The following is a 25,052-nucleotide window of genomic DNA, read 5'->3' as shown; positions in this document are numbered from 1 at the left end:
CTGTGGTTATTGTCAGTTTATTTGCATGCAGGGATCTTCCCTCTCTGTTGCTTAGCTGGGAAGCTCCCTGCAGCTATGTTTGGAGTTTTGCTCCTATACGTCCATGTGTTTGTGGCTTCTTGAATTTGTAATGATTCTTGTTTTCTGTTCATTGGTATGACAGGGGCACCTGGTATAGGACGGAGTGCAGATCGTGCGATCTGAGGGCCTTTTTGTACTATCAGGAATTTGGATTTTTGCAGGGTTTTTCTCTGGCCACCATCAGCCCCTTTCCTGTCCTTTCCTATTTTAGTCAGTGGGGGCCTCATCTTTTGCTAATCCTATCATCTACCTGTGTATTGTGTTTTTCCTATATCTCCGCAGTCTTTGAATGTGGGGGGCGCAGTCTGTGAATGTGGGGGGCGCAGTCTGTGAATGTGGGGGGCTTGCTATTCTTGTCTATTTTCTGAGGCAGAGAGTTATTCATGTTTCCTTCCTTTAGGATAGTTAGTTCTCCGGCTGGGTTCGCGGTGCACAGGATGTTAGTTCACCCCTCGGCTACTTCTAGTTGTGATGGTTAGTAAGGGGATGGCGGCCAGATTAGTTGCCAATGCTCTTGTCACCTTTTACCAATGATTTATGGTGGTCTTCCATGGTTCCGGATCATAACACGTCTCCATCCAACCTCACTGAGCGAGAGAAAAGGAAAATGTCACCTCTAGATGCGCAAAGCTGGAGAGACCCCCAAAAGAGAGCGGAAGGTGGTCCTACATGGTACTGACTTTGGGGGCTGAATACTAATGCAGAACAAAGAAAGGTGGTCCTACAAAGTACTGACTCCGGGGGCTGAATACTAATGCACATCACAATTCTCAGATTTATATGAATATTTAGAACACCAGGAATCCTTTCCTTCACACGTCTCAGATACTTGGACTTAGTTTCGGTGTCACACGCTTATGGGTGTAATGTGGAAAATGTGGAAACGTTCACAGGGTGTGAATACTTTTCAGTAGTCTATAAGGAAGTATCACTGCAGCGGGTGTTATCGTCCCTCACTTCTCAGACATCTGTGGATAAGAAGTTTCTCAAATATAGGAAGAAACTGAGAAACCTGGAGCCCGTTACGGTGCCCATTATGGTGCTCACTGTGATGCCTGGCCTGGTGCCGTACCCGTTACGGTGCCCATTGTGGAGCCTTTTGTGGAGTCTGTCATACTGTACCCGTCATGGACCCCTGCACACAGAATAGGGACCCCTGCACGCAGAATAGTGGCCCCTGCACGCAGAATAGTGGCCCCTGCACGCAGAATAGTGACCCCTGCACGCAGAATAGTGACCCCTGCACGCAGAATAGTGACCCCTGCACGCAGAATAGTGGCCCCTGCACGCAGAATAGTGACCCCTGCACGCAGAATAGTGACCCCTGCACGCAGAATAGTGGCCCCTGCACGCAGAATAGTGACCCCTGCACGCAGAATAGTGACCCCTGCACGCAGAATAGTGACCCCTGCACGCAGAATAGTGACCCCTGCACGCAGAATAGTGACCCCTGCACGCAGAATAGTGGCCCCTGCACGCAGAATAGTGACCCCTGCACGCAGAATAGTGGCCCCTGCACGCAGAATAGTGACCCCTGCACGCAGAATAGTGACCCCTGCACGCAGAATAGTGACCCCTGCACGCAGAATAGTGGCCCCTGCACGCAGAATAGTGGCCCCTGCACGCAGAATAGTGGCCCCTGCACGCAGAATAGTGGCCCCTGCACGCAGAATAGTGACCCCTGCACGCAGAATAGTGGCCCCTGCACGCAGAATAGTGACCCCTGCACGCAGAATAGTGACCCCTGCACGCAGAATAGTGACCCCTGCACGCAGAATAGTGACCCCTGCACGCAGAATAGTGACCCCTGCACGCAGAATAGTGACCCCTGCACGCAGAATAGTGGCCCCTGCACGCAGAATAGTGACCCCTGCACGCAGAATAGTGGCCCCTGCACGCAGAATAGTGGCCCCTGCACGCAGAATAGTGGCCACTGCACGCAGAATAGTGACCCCTGCACGCAGAATAGTGACCCCTGCACGCAGAATAGTGGCCCCTGCACGCAGAATAGTGACCCCTGCACGCAGAATAGTGGCCCCTGCACGCAGAATAGTGGCCCCTGCACGCAGAATAGTGACCCCTGCACGCAGAATAGTGACCCCTGCACGCAGAATAGTGACCCCTGCACGCAGAATAGTGGCCCCTGCACGCAGAATAGTGACCCCTGCACGCAGAATAGTGGACGTGCAGCGACCTCTGCCCCCACCAGGGAGATAGTGAATGGCCGCGTCTGGACCCGGGGGGCTGCGGACGGATCTGGGGTAGTGTGCCGGACACTGATAAATATAAAGGGGCCTCCGGGGCCCTGAGCACTTCCATGGGGCCATTTCTGAAGCCGCGGTGTCCATGCACCTGGGAGCTCTGGATGATCTGACACAGAATGTGCCCTCTGGCCAGTGTTGGGGACTCACCTGAGGAGATCACGCAGGTAAGGAGGGCTGCGGCCATGCGAGCTCCGGCCATGATGTGGAGTGACCGCGTCTGTAACCCTTTCCTGGGATTATGAGTGGGGGGGATCCAGGGCTCAGCCTGCGCCGTCCAGCTCCAGCACTGAGGGGGTTAATGCCAGCAATCATTAGCCAGGTCTCCGCTGTTTTCCTGCACTGACCAGTGATAGAGGCCAAAAGTGCCAGGTCCAGGGGGCAATAGAGGACGGAGGCCCCCCGAGAAATGAGTGTCAGCTCCTGCAGCGAGAGGGTGGAGCCGCCGCCATCTGACCATTGTGCCCAGACAGAGGGGCATTATGTGCCCGGAGCCTGGCCCTCCCCGACACAGAGCGCCACATCCTGCAACATGTGCCCCCACATTCTACTGACACTATCCTCCAGTCACCTCCAGAGCTGCACTCACTATTCTGCTGTTACATCATGTCTTATCCTCCAGTCACCTCCAGAGCTGCAGTCACTATTCTGCTGTTACATTGTGTCTTATCCTCCAGTCTCCTCAAGAGCTGCAGTCACTCTTCTGCTGTTACATTGTGTCTTATCCTCCAGAGCTGCAGTCAATATTCTGCTGTTACATTATGTCCTATACTCCAGTCACCTCCAGAGCTGCAGTCACTATTCTGCTGTTACATCGTGTCTTATCCTCCAGTCACCTCCAGAGCTGCAGTCACTATTCTGCTATTACATCGTGTCTTATCCTCCAGAGCTGCAGTCACTATTCTGCTGTTACATTGTGTCTTATCCTCCAGTCACCTCCAGAGCTGCAGTCAATATTCTGCTGTTACATCTTGTCTTATCCTCCAATCACCTCCAGAGCTGCAGTCACTATTCTGCTGTTACATCATGTCTTATCCTCCAGTCACCTCCAGGGCTGCAGTCACTATTCTGCTATTACATCATGTCTTATCCTCCAGTCACCTCCAGAGCTGCACTCATTATTCTGCTGTTACATTGTGTCTTATCCTCCAGTCACCTCCAGAGCTACAGTCACTATTCTGCTATTACATCATGTCTTATCCTCCAGTCACCTCCAGAGCTGCACTCACTATTCTGCTGTTACATTGTGTCTTATCCTCCAGTCACTTCCAGAGCTGCGCTCACTATTCTGCTGTTACATCTTGTCTTATCCTCCAGTCACCTCCAGAGCTGCACTCACTATTCTGCTGTTACATTGTGTCTTATCCTCCAGTCACCTCCAGAGCTGCACTCACTATTCTGCTGTCACATCTTATCTTATCCTCCAGTCACCTCCAGAGCTGCATTCACTATTCTGCTGTTACATTGTGTCTTATCCTCCAGGCACCTTCAGAGCTGCAGTCACTATTCTACTGTTACATCATGTATTATCCTCCAGTCACCTCCAGAGCTGCAGTCACTATTCTGCTATTACATCATGTATTATCCTCCAGTCACCTCCAGAGCTGCAGTCACTATTCTGCTGTCACAACTTGTCTTATCCTCCAGTCACCTCCAGAGCTGCAGTCACTATTCTACTGTTACATCATGTATTATCCTCCAGTCACCTCCAGAGCTGCAGTCACTATTCTGCTATTACATCATGTATTATCCTCCAGTCACCTCCAGAGCTGCAGTCACTATTCTGCTGTCACATCTTGTCTTATCCTCCAGTCACCTCCAGAGCTGCATTCACTATTCTGCTGTTACATTGTGTCTTGTCCTCCAGTCACCTCCAGAGCTGCGCTCACTATTCTGCTATTACATCATGTCTTATCCTCCAGTCACCTCCAGAGCGGCACTCACTATTCTGCTGTTACATTGTGTCTTATCCTCCAGTCACCTCCAGAGCTGCACTCACTATTCTGCTGTCACATCTTGTCTTATCCTCCAGTCACCTCCAGAGCTGCATTCACTATTCTGCTGTTACATTGTGTCTTATCCTCCAGGCACCTTCAGAGCTGCAGTCACTATTCTACTGTTACATCATGTATTATCCTCCAGTCACCTCCAGAGCTGCAGTCACTATTCTGCTATTACATCATGTATTATCCTCCAGTCACCTCCAGAGCTGCAGTCACTATTCTGCTTTCACATCTTGTCTTATCCTCCAGTCACCTCCAGAGCTGCATTCACTATTCTGCTGTTACATTGTGTCTTATCCTCCAGTCACCTCCAGAGCTGCGCTCACTATTCTGCTGTTACATCTTGTCTTATCCTCCAGTCACCTCCAAAGCTGCAGTCACTATTCTGCTGTTACATCGTGTATTATCCTCCAGTCACCTCCAAAGCTGCAATCACTATTCTGCTGTTACATCTTATCTTATCCTCCAGTCACCTCCAAAGCTACAGTCACTATTCTGCTGTTACATCATGTCCTATGCTCCAGTCACCTCCAGAGCTGCAATCACTATTCTGCTGTTACATCATGTCTTATACTCTGGTCACCTCCAGAGCTGCGGTCACTATTCTGCTACTACATCTTGTCTTATCCTCCAGTCACCTCCAGAGCTGCAGTCACTATTATTCTGTTACATCATGTATTATCCTCCAATCACCTCCAGAGCTGCAGTCACTATTCTGCTATTACATCATGTCTTATCCTCCAGTCACCTCCAGAGCTGCAGTCACTATTCTGCTGTTACATAATGTGTTCTCCTCTAGTCACCTCCAGAGCTGCAGTCACTATTTTGCTGTTACATAATGTGTTCTCCAGTCACCTCCAGAGCTACAGTCACTATTCTGATATTACATTGTGTCTTATCCTCCAGTCACCTCCAGAGCTGCAGTCACTATTCTGCTGTTACATCGTGTCTTATCCTCCAGTCACCTCCAAAGCTGCAATCACTATTCTGCTGTTACATCTTGTCTTATCCTCCAGTCACCTCCAGAGCTACAGTCACTATTCTGCTGTTACATCATGTCTTATCCTTCAGTCACCTCCAGAGCTACAGTCACTATTCTGCTGTTACATTGCATCTTATCCTCCAGTCACCTCCAGAGCTGCAGTCACTATTCTGCTGCTACAAAGTGTCTTATCCTCCAGAGCTGCAGTCACTATTCTGCTGTTACATCGTGTCTTATCCTCCAGTCACCTCCAAAGCTGCAATCACTATTCTGCTGTTACATCTTGTCTTATCCTCCAGTCACCTCCAGAGCTGCGGTCACTATTCTGCTATTACATCATGTCTTATCCGCCAGTCACCTCCAGAGCTACAGTCACTATTCTGCTGTTACATTGTGTCTTATCCTCCAGTCACCTCCAGAACTGCAGTCACTATTCTGCTGTTACATTGTCTTATCCTCCAGTCACCTCCAGAACTGCAGTCACTATTCTGCTGTTACATTGTGTCTTATCCTCCAGTCACCTCCAGAACTGCAGTCACTATTCTGCTGTTACATTGTCTTATCCTCCAGTCACCTCCAGAGCTGCAGTCACTATTATTCTGTTACATCATGTATTCTCCAATCACCTCCAGAGCTGCAGTCACTATTCTGCTATTACATCATGTCTTATCCTCCAGTCACCTCCAGAGCTACAGTCACTATTCTGATATTACATTGTGTCTTATCCTCCAGTCACCTCCAGAGCTGCAGTCACTATTCTGCTGTTACATCGTGTCTTATCCTCCAGTCACCTCCAAAGCTGCAATCACTATTCTGCTGTTACATCTTGTCTTATCCTCCAGTCACCTCCAGAACTGCAGTCACTATTCTGCTGTTACATAATGTCTTATCCTCCAGTCACATCCAAAGCTGCACTCACTATTCTGCTGTTACATCATGTCTTATCCTCCAGTCACCTCCAAAGCTGCAGTCACTATTCTGCTGTTACATAATGTCCTATTCTCCAGTCACCTCCAGAGCTGCAGTCACTATTATTCTGTTACATCATGTATTATCCTCCAATCACCTCCAGAGCTGCAGTCACTATTCTGCTATTACATCATGTCTTATCCTCCAGTCACCTCCAGAGCTACAGTCACTATTCTGCTATTACATCATGTCTTATCCTCTGGTCACCTCCAGAGCTGCGGTCACTATTCTGCTGTTACATTGTGTCTTATCCTCCAGTCACCTCCAGAGCTGCGGTCACTATTCTGCTGTTACATCTTGTCTTATCCTCCAGTCACCTCCAGAGCTGCAGTCACTATTCTGCTGTTACATTGTGTCCTATCCTCCAGTCACCTCCAGAGCTGCAGTCACTATTATTCTGTTACATCATGTATTATCCTCCAATCACCTCCAGAGCTGCAGTCACTATTCTGCTATTACATCATGTCTTATCCTCCAGTCACCTCCAGAGCTATAGTCACTATTCTGCTATTACATAATGTCTTATCCTCTGGTCACCTCCAGAGCTGCGGTCACTATTCTGCTGTTACATTGTGTCTTATCCTCCAGTCACCTCCAGAGCTGCAGTCACTATTCTGCTGTTACATCGTGTCTTATCCTCCAGTCACCTCCAGAGCTGCAGTCACTATTCTGCTATTACATCGTGTCTTATCCTCCAGAGCTGCAGTCACTATTCTGCTGTTACATTGTGTCTTATCCTCCAGTCACCTCCAGAGCTGCAGTCAATATTCTGCTGTTACATCTTGTCTTATCCTCCAATCACCTCCAGAGCTGCAGTCACTATTCTGCTGTTACATCATGTCTTATCCTCCAGTCACCTCCAGGGCTGCAGTCACTATTCTGCTATTACATCATGTCTTATCCTCCAGTCACCTCCAGAGCTGCACTCATTATTCTGCTGTTACATTGTGTCTTATCCTCCAGTCACCTCCAGAGCTACAGTCACTATTCTGCTATTACATCATGTCTTATCCTCCAGTCACCTCCAGAGCTGCACTCACTATTCTGCTGTTACATTGTGTCTTATCCTCCAGTCACTTCCAGAGCTGCGCTCACTATTCTGCTGTTACATCTTGTCTTATCCTCCAGTCACCTCCAGAGCTGCACTCACTATTCTGCTGTTACATTGTGTCTTATCCTCCAGTCACCTCCAGAGCTGCACTCACTATTCTGCTGTCACATCTTATCTTATCCTCCAGTCACCTCCAGAGCTGCATTCACTATTCTGCTGTTACATTGTGTCTTATCCTCCAGGCACCTTCAGAGCTGCAGTCACTATTCTACTGTTACAGCATGTATTATCCTCCAGTCACCTCCAGAGCTGCAGTCACTATTCTGCTATTACATCATGTATTATCCTCCAGTCACCTCCAGAGCTGCAGTCACTATTCTGCTGTCACAACTTGTCTTATCCTCCAGTCACCTCCAGAGCTGCAGTCACTATTCTACTGTTACATCATGTATTATCCTCCAGTCACCTCCAGAGCTGCAGTCACTATTCTGCTATTACATCATGTATTATCCTCCAGTCACCTCCAGAGCTGCAGTCACTATTCTGCTGTCACATCTTGTCTTATCCTCCAGTCACCTCCAGAGCTGCATTCACTATTCTGCTGTTACATTGTGTCTTGTCCTCCAGTCACCTCCAGAGCTGCGCTCACTATTCTGCTATTACATCATGTCTTATCCTCCAGTCACCTCCAGAGCTGCACTCACTATTCTGCTGTTACATTGTGTCTTATCCTCCAGTTACCTCCAGAGCTGCACTCACTATTCTGCTGTCACATCTTGTCTTATCCTCCAGTCACCTCCAGAGCTGCATTCACTATTCTGCTGTTACATTGTGTCTTATCCTCCAGGCACCTTCAGAGCTGCAGTCACTATTCTACTGTTACATCATGTATTATCCTCCAGTCACCTCCAGAGCTGCAGTCACTATTCTGCTATTACATCATGTATTATCCTCCAGTCACCTCCAGAGCTGCAGTCACTAGTCTGCTTTCACATCTTGTCTTATCCTCCAGTCACCTCCAGAGCTGCATTCACTATTCTGCTGTTACATTGTGTCTTATCCTCCAGTCACCTCCAGAGCTGCGCTCACTATTCTGCTGTTACATCTTGTCTTATCCTCCAGTCACCTCCAAAGCTGCAGTCACTATTCTGCTGTTACATCGTGTATTATCCTCCAGTCACCTCCAAAGCTGCAATCACTATTCTGCTGTTACATCTTATCTTATCCTCCAGTCACCTCCAAAGCTACAGTCACTATTCTGCTGTTACATCATGTCCTATGCTCCAGTCACCTCCAGAGCTGCAATCACTATTCTGCTGTTACATCATGTCTTATACTCTGGTCACCTCCAGAGCTGCGGTCACTATTCTGCTACTACATCTTGTCTTATCCTCCAGTCACCTCCAGAGCTGCAGTCACTATTATTCTGTTACATCATGTATTATCCTCCAATCACCTCCAGAGCTGCAGTCACTATTCTGCTATTACATCATGTCTTATCCTCCAGTCACCTCCAGAGCTGCAGTCACTATTCTGCTGTTACATAATGTGTTCTCCTCTAGTCACCTCCAGAGCTGCAGTCACTATTTTGCTGTTACATAATGTGTTCTCCAGTCACCTCCAGAGCTACAGTCACTATTCTGATATTACATTGTGTCTTATCCTCCAGTCACCTCCAGAGCTGCAGTCACTATTCTGCTGTTACATCGTGTCTTATCCTCCAGTCACCTCCAAAGCTGCAATCACTATTCTGCTGTTACATCTTGTCTTATCCTCCAGTCACCTCCAGAGCTACAGTCACTATTCTGCTGTTACATCATGTCTTATCCTTCAGTCACCTCCAGAGCTACAGTCACTATTCTGCTGTTACATTGCATCTTATCCTCCAGTCACCTCCAGAGCTGCAGTCACTATTCTGCTGCTACAAAGTGTCTTATCCTCCAGAGCTGCAGTCACTATTCTGCTGTTACATCGTGTCTTATCCTCCAGTCACCTCCAAAGCTGCAATCACTATTCTGCTGTTACATCTTGTCTTATCCTCCAGTCACCTCCAGAGCTGCGGTCACTATTCTGCTATTACATCATGTCTTATCCGCCAGTCACCTCCAGAGCTACAGTCACTATTCTGCTGTTACATTGTGTCTTATCCTCCAGTCACCTCCAGAACTGCAGTCACTATTCTGCTGTTACATTGTCTTATCCTCCAGTCACCTCCAGAACTGCAGTCACTATTCTGCTGTTACATTGTGTCTTATCCTCCAGTCACCTCCAGAACTGCAGTCACTATTCTGCTGTTACATTGTCTTATCCTCCAGTCACCTCCAGAGCTGCAGTCACTATTATTCTGTTACAGCATGTATTCTCCAATCACCTCCAGAGCTGCAGTCACTATTCTGCTATTACATCATGTCTTATCCTCCAGTCACCTCCAGAGCTACAGTCACTATTCTGATATTACATTGTGTCTTATCCTCCAGTCACCTCCAGAGCTGCAGTCACTATTCTGCTGTTACATCGTGTCTTATCCTCCAGTCACCTCCAAAGCTGCAATCACTATTCTGCTGTTACATCTTGTCTTATCCTCCAGTCACCTCCAGAACTGCAGTCACTATTCTGCTGTTACATAATGTCTTATCCTCCAGTCACATCCAAAGCTGCACTCACTATTCTGCTGTTACATCATGTCTTATCCTCCAGTCACCTCCAAAGCTGCAGTCACTATTCTGCTGTTACATAATGTCCTATTCTCCAGTCACCTCCAGAGCTGCAGTCACTATTATTCTGTTACATCATGTATTATCCTCCAATCACCTCCAGAGCTGCAGTCACTATTCTGCTATTACATCATGTCTTATCCTCCAGTCACCTCCAGAGCTACAGTCACTATTCTGCTATTACATCATGTCTTATCCTCTGGTCACCTCCAGAGCTGCGGTGACTATTCTGCTGTTACATTGTGTCTTATCCTCCAGTCACCTCCAGAGCTGCGGTCACTATTCTGCTGTTACATCTTGTCTTATCCTCCAGTCACCTCCAGAGCTGCAGTCACTATTCTGCTGTTACATTGTGTCCTATCCTCCAGTCACCTCCAGAGCTGCGGTCACTATTATTCTGTTACATCATGTATTATCCTCCAATCACCTCCAGAGCTGCAGTCACTATTCTGCTATTACATCATGTCTTATCCTCCAGTCACCTCCAGAGCTATAGTCACTATTCTGCTATTACATAATGTCTTATCCTCTGGTCACCTCCAGAGCTGCGGTCACTATTCTGCTGTTACATTGTGTCTTATCCTCCAGTCACCTCCAGAGCTGCAGTTACTATTCTGCTGTTACATTGTGTCTTATCCTCCAGTCACCTCCAGAGCTGCAGTCACTATTCTGCTGTTACATAATGTGTTCTCCAGTCACCTCCAGAGCTGCAGTCACTATTCTGCTGTTACATGATGTGTTCTCCAGTCACCTCCAGAGCTGCAGTTACTATTCTGCTGTTACATCGTGTCTTATCCTCCAGTCACCTCCAGAGCTGAAGTCACTATTCTGCTGTTACATAATGTCTTATCCTCCAGTCACATCCAAAGCTGCACTCACTATTCTGCTGTTACATAGTGTGTTGTTCTCCAGTCACCTCCAGAGCTGCGGTCACTATTCTGCTGTTACATAATGTGTTCTCCTCTAGTCACCTCCAGAGCTGCGGTCACTATTCTGCTGTTACATAATGTGTTGTTCTCCAGTCACCTCCAGAGCTGCAGTCACTATTCTGCTGTTATATCGGGTCTTATCCTCCAGTCACCTCCAGAGCTGCAGTCACTATTCTATTACATAATGTGTTCTCCTCTAGTCACCTCCAGAGCTGCGGTCACTATTCTGCTGTTACATAATGTGTTCTCCTCTAGTCACCTCCAGAGCTGCGGTCACTATTATGCTGTTACATAGTGTGTTGTTCTCCAGTCACCTCCAGAGCTGCGGTCACTATTCTGCTGTTATATCAGGTCTTATCCTCCAGTCACCTCCAGAGCTGCGGTCGCTATTCTGCTGTTACATAGTGTGTTGTTCTCCAGTCACCTCCAGAGCTGCGGTCACTATTCTGCTGTTATATCAGGTCTTATCCTCCAGTCACCTCCAGAGCTGCGGTCACTATTCTGCTGTTATATCAGGTCTTATCCTCCAGTCACCTCCAGAGCTGCGGTCAGTATTCTGCTGTTACATAGTGTGTTGTTCTCCAGTCACCTCCAGAGCTGCGGTAACTATTCTGCTGTTATATCGGGTCTTATCCTCCAGTCACCTTCAGAGCTGCGGTCACTATTCTGCTATTACATAATGTGTTCTCCTCTAGTCACCTCCAGAGCTGCAGTCACTATTCTGCTGTTACATAATGTGTTCTCCTCTAGTCACCTCCAGAGCTGCGGTCACTATTCTGCTGTTACATCGTGTCTTATCCTCCAGTCACCTCCAGAGCTGCGGTCGCTGTTCTGGAGGAGGTGGGCACACCCTCGCTTATGGGCTCGCAGCTTTCCCAGATAGAGACGATTCAGAGCTGAAGATTTATTGGGAAGTTTTTTTATTATAAAGAGTAAATATGAAAAAGGAGACAAGTAAGGACTGACTGCCGAGTACAAACATCAGCTCCTCAGGGGCGTGTCTGGATTATAAGTCCTGCCCCCAAGGAACATCCCTGGCTCCATTTCTGCTGTCTACCTTATTTTGAGCTCCTCCCGGCGCTGGGGCAGTATGGAGGCCATCCAGGCGGAGGTCAGCCTCCTGGCCACCTCCCAGCTGTAGCGGGGCTTGTAGCCCATATCGCGGTGGGCTTTCTTGTAGGAGAAGGTGAAGGTGGTGTTCAGTAGGATCAGCAGGTGCCTGGTGAGTGGCGGCACAAATCTGAAGAAAGGGCGGAGCAGAAAACTGGCCACCTCCATGATGGAGGCCAGAAGGTAGAGCAGCGGGTAGGGCATGGCCAGCCGGCGCTCCACGCCCAGCCCCAGCTCCCGGCCCAGGGCGTGGTTCAGGTCGGAGTAGCTCATGTGGGGGGTGTCATCGCAGACGTAGTAGACGTGGCCCGCGATCTTCCTGGCCGTGGCGGGGTCCTTCATCGCCCGGGCTGCGGTGACGTGCGCCCACGCCACATTCCCCACGTACACCGGGTTGGCCAACGCTTCTTTCTTGGAGATTCGATGAAAAACGCCCCCGTTCTGGAGAGCCTGGTCCAGGTGCAGCTGGAGAAACTGAGACCCCTCCCCAAATATATAGGTGGGCCGCAGTGAGCAGGTCACCAGGGACCCCCCATTCTGGAGCTCACGGCCGTTGGCCCGCAGCACGGCCCGCTCCGCCAGCTGCTTACTCTCTCCATAGCAGAAGCCCAGCGTACTCTCATACACCAGCTCCTCGTGCCCGTTCACTATGGGGTCCGCACTCGTGTTCGGCCCCACCGCCTCTATACTGCTGGTGTAGATGAAGAACCACACATTGCTCTGCACGCAGCACTCCAGGAGCCGCTCAGTGCCTGAGAGGAGGAGCGAGAAAAGAGAGAAAAGGGAAGGAGGCAGGATTATAGCGGGTATATTCCTGCATATAGGAGCAGTATTATAGCGGGTATATTCCTGTATATAGGGGCAGTATTATAGCGGGTATATTCCTGTATATAGGAGCAGTATTATATCGGGTATATTCCTGTATATAGGGGCGGTATTATAGCGGGTATATTCCTGTATATAGGAGCAGTATTATAGCGGGTATATTCCTGTATATAGGGGCGGTATTATAGCGGGTATAGTCCTGTATATAGGGGCAGTATTATAGCGGGTATACTCCTGTATATAGGAGCAGTATTATAGCGGGTATATTCCTGTATATAGGAGCAGTATTATAGCGGGTATATTCCTGTATATAGGGGCAGTATTATAGCGGGTATATTCCTGTATATAGGAGCAGTATTATAGCGGGTATATTCCTGTATATAGGAGCAGTATTATAGCGGGTATATTCCTGTATATAGGAGCAGTATTATAGTGGGTATATTCCTGTATATAGGGGCGGTATTATAGCGGGTATATTCCTGTATATAGGGGCGGTATTATAGCGGGTATATTCCTGCATATAGGGGCGGTATTATAGCGGGTATATTCCTGTATATAGGGGCGGTATTATAGCAGGTATATTCCTGTATATAGGGGCAGTATTATATTAGTTATATTCTTGTACATAGGGGGCAGTATTATAGCGGGTATATTCCTGCATATAGGAGCAGTATTATAGCGGGTATATTCCTGTATATAGGGGCAGTATTATAGCGGGTATATTCCTGTATATAGGAGCAGTATTATATCGGGTATATTCCTGTATATAGGGGCGGTATTATAGCGGGTATATTCCTGTATATAGGAGCAGTATTATAGCGGGTATATTCCTGTATATAGGGGCGGTATTATAGCGGGTATAGTCCTGTATATAGGGGCAGTATTATAGCGGGTATACTCCTGTATATAGGAGCAGTATTATAGCGGGTATATTCCTGTATATAGGAGCAGTATTATAGCGGGTATATTCCTGTATATAGGGGCAGTATTATAGCGGGTATATTCCTGTATATAGGAGCAGTATTATAGCGGGTATATTCCTGTATATAGGAGCAGTATTATAGCGGGTATATTCCTGTATATAGGAGCAGTATTATAGTGGGTATATTCCTGTATATAGGGGCAGGATTATAGCGGGTATATTCCTGTATATAGGGGCAGTATTATAGCGGGTATATTCCTGTATATAGGGGCGGTATTATAGCGGGTATAGTCCTGTATATAGGGGCAGTATTATAGCGGGTATACTCCTGTATATAGGAGCAGTATTATAGCGGGTATATTCCTGTATATAGGAGCAGTATTATAGCGGGTATATTCCTGTATATAGGGGCAGTATTATAGCGGGTATATTCCTGTATATAGGAGCAGTATTATAGCGGGTATATTCCTGTATATAGGAGCAGTATTATAGCGGGTATATTCCTGTATATAGGAGCAGTATTATAGTGGGTATATTCCTGTATATAGGGGCAGGATTATAGCGGGTATATTCCTGTATATAGGGGCAGTATTATAGCGGGTATATTCCTGTATATAGGAGCAGTATTATAGCGGGTATATTCCTGTATATAGGAGCAGTATTATAGCGGGTATATTCCTGTATATAGAGGCAGTATTATAGCGGGTATATTCATGTATATAGGAGCAGTATTATAGCGGGTATATTCCTGTATATAGGGGCAGTATTATAGTAGTTATATTCTTGTACATAGGGGGCAGTATTATAGTAGTTATATTCTTGTATATAGGGGGCAGTATTATAGTAGTTATATTCTTGTATATAGGGGCAGTATTATAGTAGTTATATTCCTGTACATAGCAGCAGTATTATAGTAGTTATATTCTTTTACATAGGGGCAGTATTATAGTAGTTATATTCTTTTACATAGGGGCAGTATTATAGTAGTTATATTCTTGTATATAGGGGCAGTATTATAGTAGTTATATTCTTGTACATAGGGGCACTATTATAGTAGTTATATTCTTGTACATAGGGGCAATATTATAGTAGTTATATTCTTTTACATAGGGGCAGTATTATAGTAGTTATATTCTTGTATATAGGGGCAGTATTATAGTAGTTATATTCTTGTATATAGGGGCAGTATTATAGTAGTTATATTCTTGTACATAGGGGCACTATTATAGTAGTTATATTCTTGTACATAGGGGCAATATTATAGTAGTTATATTCTTTTACATAGGGGCAGTATTATAGTAGTTATATTCTTGTACATAGGGGCAGTATTATAGTAGTTATATTCTTGTACATAGGGGCAGTATTATAGTAGTTATATTCTTTTACATAGGGGCAGTATTATAGTAGTTATATTCTTGTACATAGGGGCAGTATTATAGTAGTTATATTCTTGTATATAGGGGCAGTATTATAGTAGTTATATTCTTGTACATAGGGGCAGTATTATAGTAGTTATATTCTTGTATATAGGGGCAGTATTATAGTAGTTATATTCTTGTATATAGGGGCAGTATTATAGTAGTTATATTCTTGTATATAGGGGCAGTATTATAGTAGTTATATTCTTGTACATAGGGGCAGTATTATAGTAGTTATATTCTTGTATATAGGGGGCAGTATTATAGTAGTTATATTCTTGTATATAGGGGCAGTATTATAGTAGTTATATTCTTGTACATAGGGGCGGTATTATAGTAGTTATATTCTTGTACATAGGGGCAGTATTATAGTAGTTATATTCTTGTATATAGGGGGCAGTATTATAGTAGTTATATTCTTGTATATAGGGGCAGTATTATAGTAGTTATATTCTTGTACATAGGGGCAGTATTATAGTAGTTATATTCTTGTATATAGGAGCAGTGTTATAGTAGTTATATTCCTGTACATAGGAGCAGTATTATAGTAGTTATATTCTTGTACATAGGGGGCAGTATTATAGTAGCTATATTCTTGTACATAGGGAGCAGTATTATACTACTTATATTCTTGTACATAGGGGCGGTATTATAGTAGTGATATTCTTGTACATAGGGGCAGTATTATAGTAATTATATTCTTGTATATAGGGGCAGTATTATAGTAGTTATATTCTTTTACATAGGGGCAGTATTATAGTAGTTATATTCTTTTACATAGGGGCAGTATTATAGTAGTTATATTCTTTTACATAGGGGCAGTATTATAGTAGTTATATTCTTTTACATAGGGACAGTATTATAGTAGTTATATTCTTGTATATAGGGGGCAGTATTATAGTAGTTATATTCTTGTATATAGGGGCAGTATTATAGTAGTTATATTCTTGTACATAGGGGCAGTATTATAGTAGTTATATTCTTGTACATAGGGGCAGTATTATAGTAGTTATATTCTTGTATATAGGGGGCAGTATTATAGTAGTTATATTCTTGTACATAGGGGCAGTATTATAGTAGTTATATTCTTGTATATAGGGGGCAGTATTATAGTAGTTATATTCTTGTATATAGGGGGCAGTATTATAGTAGTTATATTCTTGTACATAGGGGCAGTATTATAGTAGTTATATTCTTGTACATAGGGGCGGTATTATAGTAGTTATATTCTTGTACATAGGGGCGGTATAATAGTAGTTATATTCTTGTACATAGGGGGCAGTATTATAGTAGTTATATTCTTTTACATAGGGGCAGTATTATAGTAGTTATATTCTTGTATATAGGGGGCAGTATTATAGTAGTTATATTCTTGTATATAGGGGCAGTATTATAGCAGTTATATTCTTGTATATAGGGGGCAGTGTTATAGTAGGTATATTCTTGTACATAGGAGGCAGTATTATAGTAGTTATATTCTTGTACATAGGGACAGTATTATAGTAGTTATATTCTTGTATATAGGGGGCAGTGTTATAGTAGGTATATTCTTGTACATAGGAGGCAGTATTATAGTAGTTATATTCTTGTACATAGGAGCAGTATTATAGTAGTTACATTCTTGTACATAGGGGCAGTATTATTGTAGTTATATTCCTGTACATAGGAGCAGTATTATAGTAGTTATATTCTTGTACATAGGGGCAGTATTATAGTAGTTATATTCTTGTACATAGGGGCAGTATTATAGTAGTTATATTCTTGTACATAGGGGCAGTATTATAGTAGTTATATTCTTGTACATAGGGGCAGTATTATAGTAGTTATATTCTTGTACATAGGGGCAGTATTATAGTAGTTATATTCTTGTACATAGTGGGGCAGTATTATAGTAGATATATTCCTGTACATAGGGGCAGTATTATAGTAGTTATATTCTTGTACATAGGGGCAGTATTATAGCAGTATATTCTTGTACATAGGGGCAGTATTATAGTAGTTCTATTCTTGTATATAGGGGGCAGTATTATAGTAGTTATATTCTTGTATATAGGGGCAGTATTATAGCAGTTATATTCTTGTACATAGGGGCAGTATTATAGTAGTTATATTCTTGTATATAGGGGGCAGTATTATAGTAGTTATATTCTTGTACATAGGGGCAGTATTATAGTAGTTATATTCTTGTACATAGTGGGGCAGTATTATAGTAGATATATTCCTGTACATAGGGGCAGTATTATAGTAGTTATATTCTTGTACATAGGGGCAGTATTATAGCAGTATATTCTTGTACATAGGGGCAGTATTATAGTAGTTCTATTCTTGTACATAGGGGCAGTATTATAGTAGTTATATTCTTGTATATAGGGGCAGTATTATAGTAGTTATATTCTTGTACATAGGGGGCAGTATTATAGTAGTTATATTCTTGTATATAGGGGCAGTATTATAGTAGATATATTCCTGTACATAGGGGCAGTATTATAGTAGTTCTATTCTTGTACATAGGGGCAGTATTATAGTAGTTATATTCTTGTACATAGGAGCAGTATTATAGTAGATATATTCCTGTACATAGGGGCAGTATTATAGTAGTTCTATTTTTGTACATAGGGGGCAGTATTATAGTAGTTATATTCTTGTATATAGGGGCAGTATTATAGTAGATATATTCCTGTACATAGGGGCAGTATTATAGTAGTTATATTCTTGTGCATAGGGGCAGTATTATAGTAGTTATATTCTTGTATATAGGGGCAGTATTATAGTAGTTCTATTCTTGTATATAGGGGCAGTATTATAGTAGATATATTCCTGTACATAGGGGCAGTATTATAGTAGTTATATTCTTGTATATAGGGGAAGTATTATAGTAGTTATATTCTTGTATATAGGGGCAGTATTATAGTAGTTATATTCTTGTATATAGGGGCAGTATTATAGTAGATATATTCTTGTACATAGGGAGCAGTAATATAGTAGTTATATTCTTGTACATAGGAGCAGTATTATAGTAGTTATATTCTTGTACATAGGGGGCAGTAATATAGAAGTTATATTCTTGTACATAGGAGCAGTATTATAGTAGTTATATTCTTGTACATAGGGACAGTATTATAGTAGTTATATTCTTGTATATAGGGGCAGTATTATAGTAGTTATATTCTTGTATATAGGGGCAGTATTATAGTAGTTATATTCTTGTATATATAAGCAGTATTATAGTAGTTATATTCTTGTATATATAAGCAGTATTATAGTAGTTATATTCTTGTACATAGGGAGCAGTATTATAGTAGTTATATTCTTGTACATAGGGGGCAGTATTATAGTAGTTATGTTCTTGTACATAGGAGCAGTATTATAGTAGTTATATTCCTGTATATAGGGGCGGTATTATAGTAGTTTTATTCCTGCACATTATAAGACTTCACCTTTATGGTGGGATTTTTCGTGTACCCTGTGATGATTGTGCATTATTCGGTGTCCCCTGCTATCGGCCGGTGTCTCCGGCTCCTGTACACTCCCCATGTTGCCCCATGCTCTGGTCTCACCGTGGAGGTTGATGGACATCATGGTCTCCTGGCTGATGTGTCCGGTGGGGTCTATGATGGCCGCTGTGTGGATGACCAGGTCCACTCCTCGGCAGGCTCTTGTGAGGAATTCTGTGTCCCGGACGTCTCCTTCTAGAAGCTTCACCTTCCTCTGGAATCCTGAGGATACAGAAGATGCAATGCTGTGTCCATCAGGGCCTGTGCGGAGCGGACGCTGCAGACTGCGCTGGTGCAGGACACGGAGGCGTCTGCGCTGGGTGCAGGACACGGAGGCGTCTGCCCGGAGATTACTCAGCAATTACATTTTCATGTCGTTTTTATCTCGTTTATGGTTAATAATCGCAGAGTTTTTTCTATAATAATTTTATTTTTAATATATAGTTAGGACAACAACGAAACATTCACATCCCCCCGTACTACTATCAGGGGGTACAGACAAATCATAGCCCCCGGAGCAGAATCTCTAACTGCCCCCCCCTAAAATAATAATATTCGTCGGAGTCACAAAGGAGCATATCCCACCTTTACTGCCCTAACACAGTCACTCTCCTCCTACTGAAGCCCCAGATTCCCCTCCATTGCAGCCATAAGCTTATGATTAAGGACTTATTCATACTTTTACCGTCCGAAACGCGTCAAGCCATGACTTTTTATGGAATCACTGATATTTTAAATGATTGAATAAAGGTTTCTACGTTTTATACCTCCTTGGATATATTTTTCAATCCTGGCATTGGTGCGGAGTCCCTACCTTCCTCTCCTCCACATAGTGTTATGCAGCCCCACGTAGCATTATGCAGCCCCACATAGCATTATGCAGCCCCACATAGCATAATTACACCTCCACATAGTATTATGCTGCCCCACATTGCATTATACACCCCCACATAGTATTATACACCCCCCACGTAGTATTATTCTTCTTCCCACATAGTATTATGCACCCCACATAGTATTATGCAGCCCCATATGGTATTATACAACCCACACAGTATTCTACACCCCTACTGTCACGAACTACCAGGGAGGGTCACTCAGAAATCCCCCGTTCTGGCCACCAATGTCACGATCGGGGGGTAACAAGCAGGAGTCACCCCTCCTTTATACCTCCCAACCGACAGACAGAGCACGTGACGCGCTCTCTAGCGCCCCTCTTATAGTCAGGCCAATTATGGAATTGCCCGAAAATAAGCAAGGAGGTCGCTATTCTCCTGTGCCGATGATTGAAGGGTCCCCGGTGAGAGTAGGGTATATATTCCCCCGACCTCCGCGGACGGAATATATAAGAACCTCCTCGCCTCTCACTGGCCGCCTCACAATGATCCTTGGCACACACTCGCTGCCACCAACCGCTTCACGGTAACTATTAGCCGAACACACAGACGTGGGATTCAAGATCGAGATAACAACAGCCCAAGATTAATTATATATTTTAATCAGCCTAAAGCCACACTAGAAACTACAATATATACAATAGGGAATCTACAGAATATACATAGGTCAGAGTACAGTTACAATCAAAGCATGGGTTACAAACAGGCATACACAGTTCCAGCAGTTACCTTGTGCGTCTGGCCACAGGGGGGCGCCGTGGACCAGGTTTCCAGGATCTCCCTCACAGGTCTTCCCTGACCAGACCCCCGAGCAAAAGAACACTGGAAAATGGCCAAATTGGGGTCATCAACCTGGGCAAATCCAGGTCCCCTCCTACCTTAGTGACCTCAGAGGGAGCACTGCTCCACCCCTGGCTGGAGTTATGGATAATATTCACAACAGGGGATATGGGCCATAACTTTGCCTGGGAGCGTCGTAGGCGGACGCCAACGCTCTCATTGTGACAGTTATGAATTTAGCTACAGAACGAGAGGACTCATGACTTGTCTACTAGTTCCCCATTGGCTGATATCACACCTGGGGTACTTCCCAAGCTCCCACTCCCATAAAAAGGGTGTGCCAGCATCGTCCGCATGCAGAGACACCATTTTTATGCCTGCCATTTTTATGGGAAATATGGCTCACGAGATATTAACCATATTTTACTGCAGTCATTCTGTCTGGATACTTCCAAGCTTGCTAATTAGATAGCAGCCCCTGCTACAGGGTGACGGCAGGGAGTCATCCTGTGTCCACTGGTCCCAGATCATCTAATCTCCATATCACAGGAGATGGCCATGGGATGTGTTGCTGGGATGTGACACCTTCCCAGATGCTGGACATTGAGAACAAGAAGGGAGGGGGCACTGCCATGGAGTGATGAGAGCGATTATGACTGGAAATCATAATTCCTCTTCATATCCCAGGATTTTCCTCACACCTACATAGAAGTATACACCCCTCCCATAGTATTATACACCCCTCCCATAGTATTATGCACCCCCCACATAGTATTATACACCCCCCACATAGTATTATACACCCCCCACATAGTATTATACACCCCCCACATAGTATTATGCACCCCCCACATAGTATTATGCACCCCCCACATAGTATTATGCACCCCCCACATAGTATTATGCACCCCCCACAGTGGATAGTATTATCCACACCCACATAGCATTATGCACCCCCACATAGTATTATGCACCCCCCACGTAGTATTATTATTCTTCCCACATAGTATTATGCACCCCACATAGTATTATACAGCCCCATATGGTATTATACAACCCACACAGTATTCTACACCCCTACATAGAAGTATACACCCCTCCCATAGTATTATGCACCCCCCACATAGTATTATGCAACCCCCACATAGCATTATGCACCCCCCACATAGTATTATGCACCCCCCACATAGTGGATAGTATTATCCACACCCACATAGCATTATGCACCCCCACATAGCATTATGCACCCCCCACATAGTATTATGCACCCCCCACATAGTATTATGCACCCCCCACATAGTGGATAGTATTATCCACACCCACATAGCATTATGCACCCCCACATAGCATTATGCACCCCCCACATAGCATTATGCACCCCCCACATAGTATTATGCACCCCCCACATAGTAAAATAGCAATCCAATTATAATTAGGGTACAAATTCAGCATAAAAATTACCTTTATTCCTAAACTTGTAGGAGCAAATATCTCACTCCAAAGGCACAAGTTAGGTACTGAAAGCCATCACTGTAAGAGGTGATAACACCCTGGTCATGTGGGCTAGCCCAAATAGGCAAGCGCATACAGTGAGGCCACTAGAATAACAAACACATGAAAAAAAACTAAACATACATAAAGGAAAGAAGTATTGCTTGTAGGCAAAGGACAGTGGTCCAATTGACAAAAAAACGCAATATACAAAATAATACCTAAAAAAGCAATAACGTTACAATGCACTTCATTCGCTGACAATGGTCAGTCATATAAACAGACGAAATGCAAACAATTTCTAGGTATTAAGAAAGGAATGGTCTCACCCAATCCCTTTTGATGGAGGGACACGGAGTCTCTAGATCCTGAGTAGTGGATATGTCCGCCATATACTGGCCCTACTACCTACCGGATACAAAATAACAAAAGACTGCTGCCCCAGACTTCCGTCCTAACAAGGACGGACCACAACTAGGTCTCAAGCTGGACCCCTATGCTGACCCTGATGACATCCCGGCGTCCCGACGCGTTTCGTCACTAAGACTCCTCAGGGGACATGATCGTCTTCAGTCAGGTCCTTACTGCCAGCCCTCACCAAACCATAGTGTCAAAGGTTCTGGCGTGGTCAAAGATGGGGTCATTTAAACCTGTGAGTGATGTCATTGCTCCAATCAGAAGCCACATTCCACCTGATGTTTAATTAATCAAAATCAAGTGGATATCCTCATATGGGTTTGGATTAATCAGTGTAAAACACACCCCTACCTGGGTGTATAGCTGCAACAGGTGTAGACTCAGGGGTCCTCCCCGCATCTCCTCCAATCATACGTATATTTACACAATGCCAGGAAGCACACCACATGTGCGCCGGCATCATGGGGGAGGGGGGCCTCCTCACAGAGCAGGTGTTACCTCACATCCGGCCAGGGACGCCCATCCAGTATGCACCAGCACCAGAGGGGAGGAACTTCCTCTCTGCTCGGATGCGAGTCCATTTCCGGCCGGGGAGGCACATGTCGTGTGCACCAGCATCAGAGCGGAACTACCTCTCTCCTCGGATGAAAATACACATCCAACCGGGAACGCACATCTCGTGTGCACCCTTCTCAGGAGGGAGGGACCTCCTATGGACCGTAGTCACATGATCGGGAAATTCCCGCATCACTTCCGGTCCCCGATGTCAAACATTACACCACACAGTCCACTTCCGGCCGGGGACGCACATGTCGTATGCACCAGCATCAGGGCGGACCCAACTCTCTCCTCGGATGAAAATACACATCCGACCGGGGAGGCACATCTCGTGTGCGCCCTTCTCAGGAGGGAGTGACTTCCTGTGGGCAGTAGTCACATGATCGGGAGATTCCCGCATCACTTCCGGTCCCCGATGTCAATCATTACACCACACGGAGCGGCTCCCATATGCAAAGACAATAGGGGAGGTGCTTCATTATGCGTAAACATGTCATCAGTGAGGGGCGTAGGGCTATACCACGTATTCACACCCACTCTAAAGTCCGATATGGAGATAAGAGGACCGCCCCCTCTCCATGGGGATACGGTCCAGTCGGCGTATATGTGCCAAAACATGCATTACCTCCCACCCCCATACATAACAACAACAAGGGGCAGAGTATTGCTCAGAAACATACAGCCAATAGGCCTCATCGAACAAATCACCAAACTTCATATAGGCATGTTTAAGGGATTTCTCCGATACCTGAAGCTCTTCACCATAACATTACACTAATAAAATCCATTCCATTAGAAAATACAAATCCACAAGGTGTTGTTATATTATCACAAATGCATGCAGCTGATTTGACAGGTACATATACGATGTTTGTGATAATTTAAGATAAAAAATAAGGAAGGCAAGAATGGATTTCCTGCCCCATTTCCAAGGTGAAGGTAAGAAAGAAATAAGTGGCAGCGAAAAACTCTCCATAGGAAACTAAATAAAGCTGTTGAATAGTAGCTGCTCATTTAGGCCTTTGGGAGAGAGGGTTTCTAGCTGGAAGATCCATTTTGTCTCCCTTTGCAGGATGAATCTATCCCAGTCCCCCCCTCTCTTAGGTCTCAGGACTTTGTCAATTCCAGTGAACCTCAGGACACTGGCATCTCCGCCATGTTTTTCGATGACGTGTCTAGCCACTGGTTTGGTGAGGGCTGGCAGTAAGGACCTGACTGAAGACGATCATGTCCCCTGAGGAGTCTTAGTGACGAAACGCGTCGGGACGCCGGGATGTCATCAGGGTCAGCATAGGGGTCCAGCTTGAGACCTAGTTGTGGTCCGTCCTTGTTAGGACGGAAGTCTGGGGCAGCAGTCTTTTGTTATTTTGTATCCGGTAGGTAGTAGGGCCAGTATATGGCGGACATATCCACTACTCAGGATCTAGAGACTCCGTGTCCCTCCATCAAAAGGGATTGGGTGAGACCATTCCTTTCTTAATACCTAGAAATTGTTTGCATTTCGTCTGTTTATATGACTGACCATTGTCAGCGAATGGAGTGCATTGTAACGTTATTGCTTTTTTAGGTATTATTTTGTATATTGCGTTTTTTTGTCAATTGGACCACTGTCCTTTGCCTACAAGCAAAACCTCCCCTATTGTCTTTGCATATGGGAGCCGCTCCGTGTGGTGTAATGATTGACATCGGGGACCGGAAGTGATGCGGGAATCTCCCGATCATGTGACTACTGCCCACAGGAAGTCACTCCCTCCTGAGAAGGGCGCACACGAGATGTGCCTCCCCGGTCGGATGTGTATTTTCATCCGAGGAGAGAGTTGGGTCCGCCCTGATGCTGGTGCATACGACATGTGCGTCCCCGGCCGGAAGTGGACTGTGTGGTGTAATGTTTGACATCGGGGACCGGAAGTGATGCGGGAATTTCCCGATCATGTGACTACGGTCCATAGGAGGTCCCTCCCTCCTGAGAAGGGTGCACACGAGATGTGCGTTCCCGGTTGGATGTGTATTTTCATCCGAGGAGAGAGGTAGTTCCGCTCTGATGCTGGTGCACACGACATGTGCCTCCCCGGCCGGAAATGGACTCGCATCCGAGCAGAGAGGAAGTTCCTCCCCTCTGGTGCTGGTGCATACTGGATGGGCGTCCCTGGC

The 25,052-nt window shown here is 45.1% G+C and overlaps 2 protein-coding genes across 2 annotated transcripts in view; both read right to left on the bottom strand.

Annotated features, from left to right (window-relative positions):
- Positions 1–2,795, bottom strand: part of PLA1A (phospholipase A1 member A) — a 62,816-nt gene extending 60,021 nt beyond the window's left edge. Inside the window, exon 1 of the mRNA XM_075334842.1 lies at positions 2,493–2,795. Within this exon, the coding sequence (XP_075190957.1) occupies positions 2,493–2,544 (52 nt within the window). The 5' untranslated portion in view covers positions 2,545–2,795. The remainder of the gene's footprint in view (positions 1–2,492) is intronic.
- A 9,108-nt stretch (positions 2,796–11,903) lies between these two features.
- LOC142280720 (3 beta-hydroxysteroid dehydrogenase/Delta 5-->4-isomerase-like) overlaps positions 11,904–25,052 on the bottom strand; it is a 35,681-nt gene continuing 22,532 nt past the window's right edge. Inside the window, exons 2-3 of the mRNA XM_075332775.1 lie at positions 18,823–18,981; positions 11,904–12,852 (exon numbers count right to left, since the gene is read on the bottom strand). Coding sequence (XP_075188890.1) covers positions 12,044–12,852; positions 18,823–18,981 — 968 coding nt within the window. The 3' untranslated portion in view covers positions 11,904–12,043. The remainder of the gene's footprint in view (positions 12,853–18,822; positions 18,982–25,052) is intronic.

The sequence above is a fragment of the Anomaloglossus baeobatrachus genome, chromosome 2, assembly GCF_048569485.1.
Source record: "Anomaloglossus baeobatrachus isolate aAnoBae1 chromosome 2, aAnoBae1.hap1, whole genome shotgun sequence".
In the NCBI taxonomy this organism is placed as follows: domain Eukaryota; kingdom Metazoa; phylum Chordata; class Amphibia; order Anura; family Aromobatidae; genus Anomaloglossus; species Anomaloglossus baeobatrachus.
This window is presented reverse-complemented; position numbering and strand designations above follow the sequence as displayed.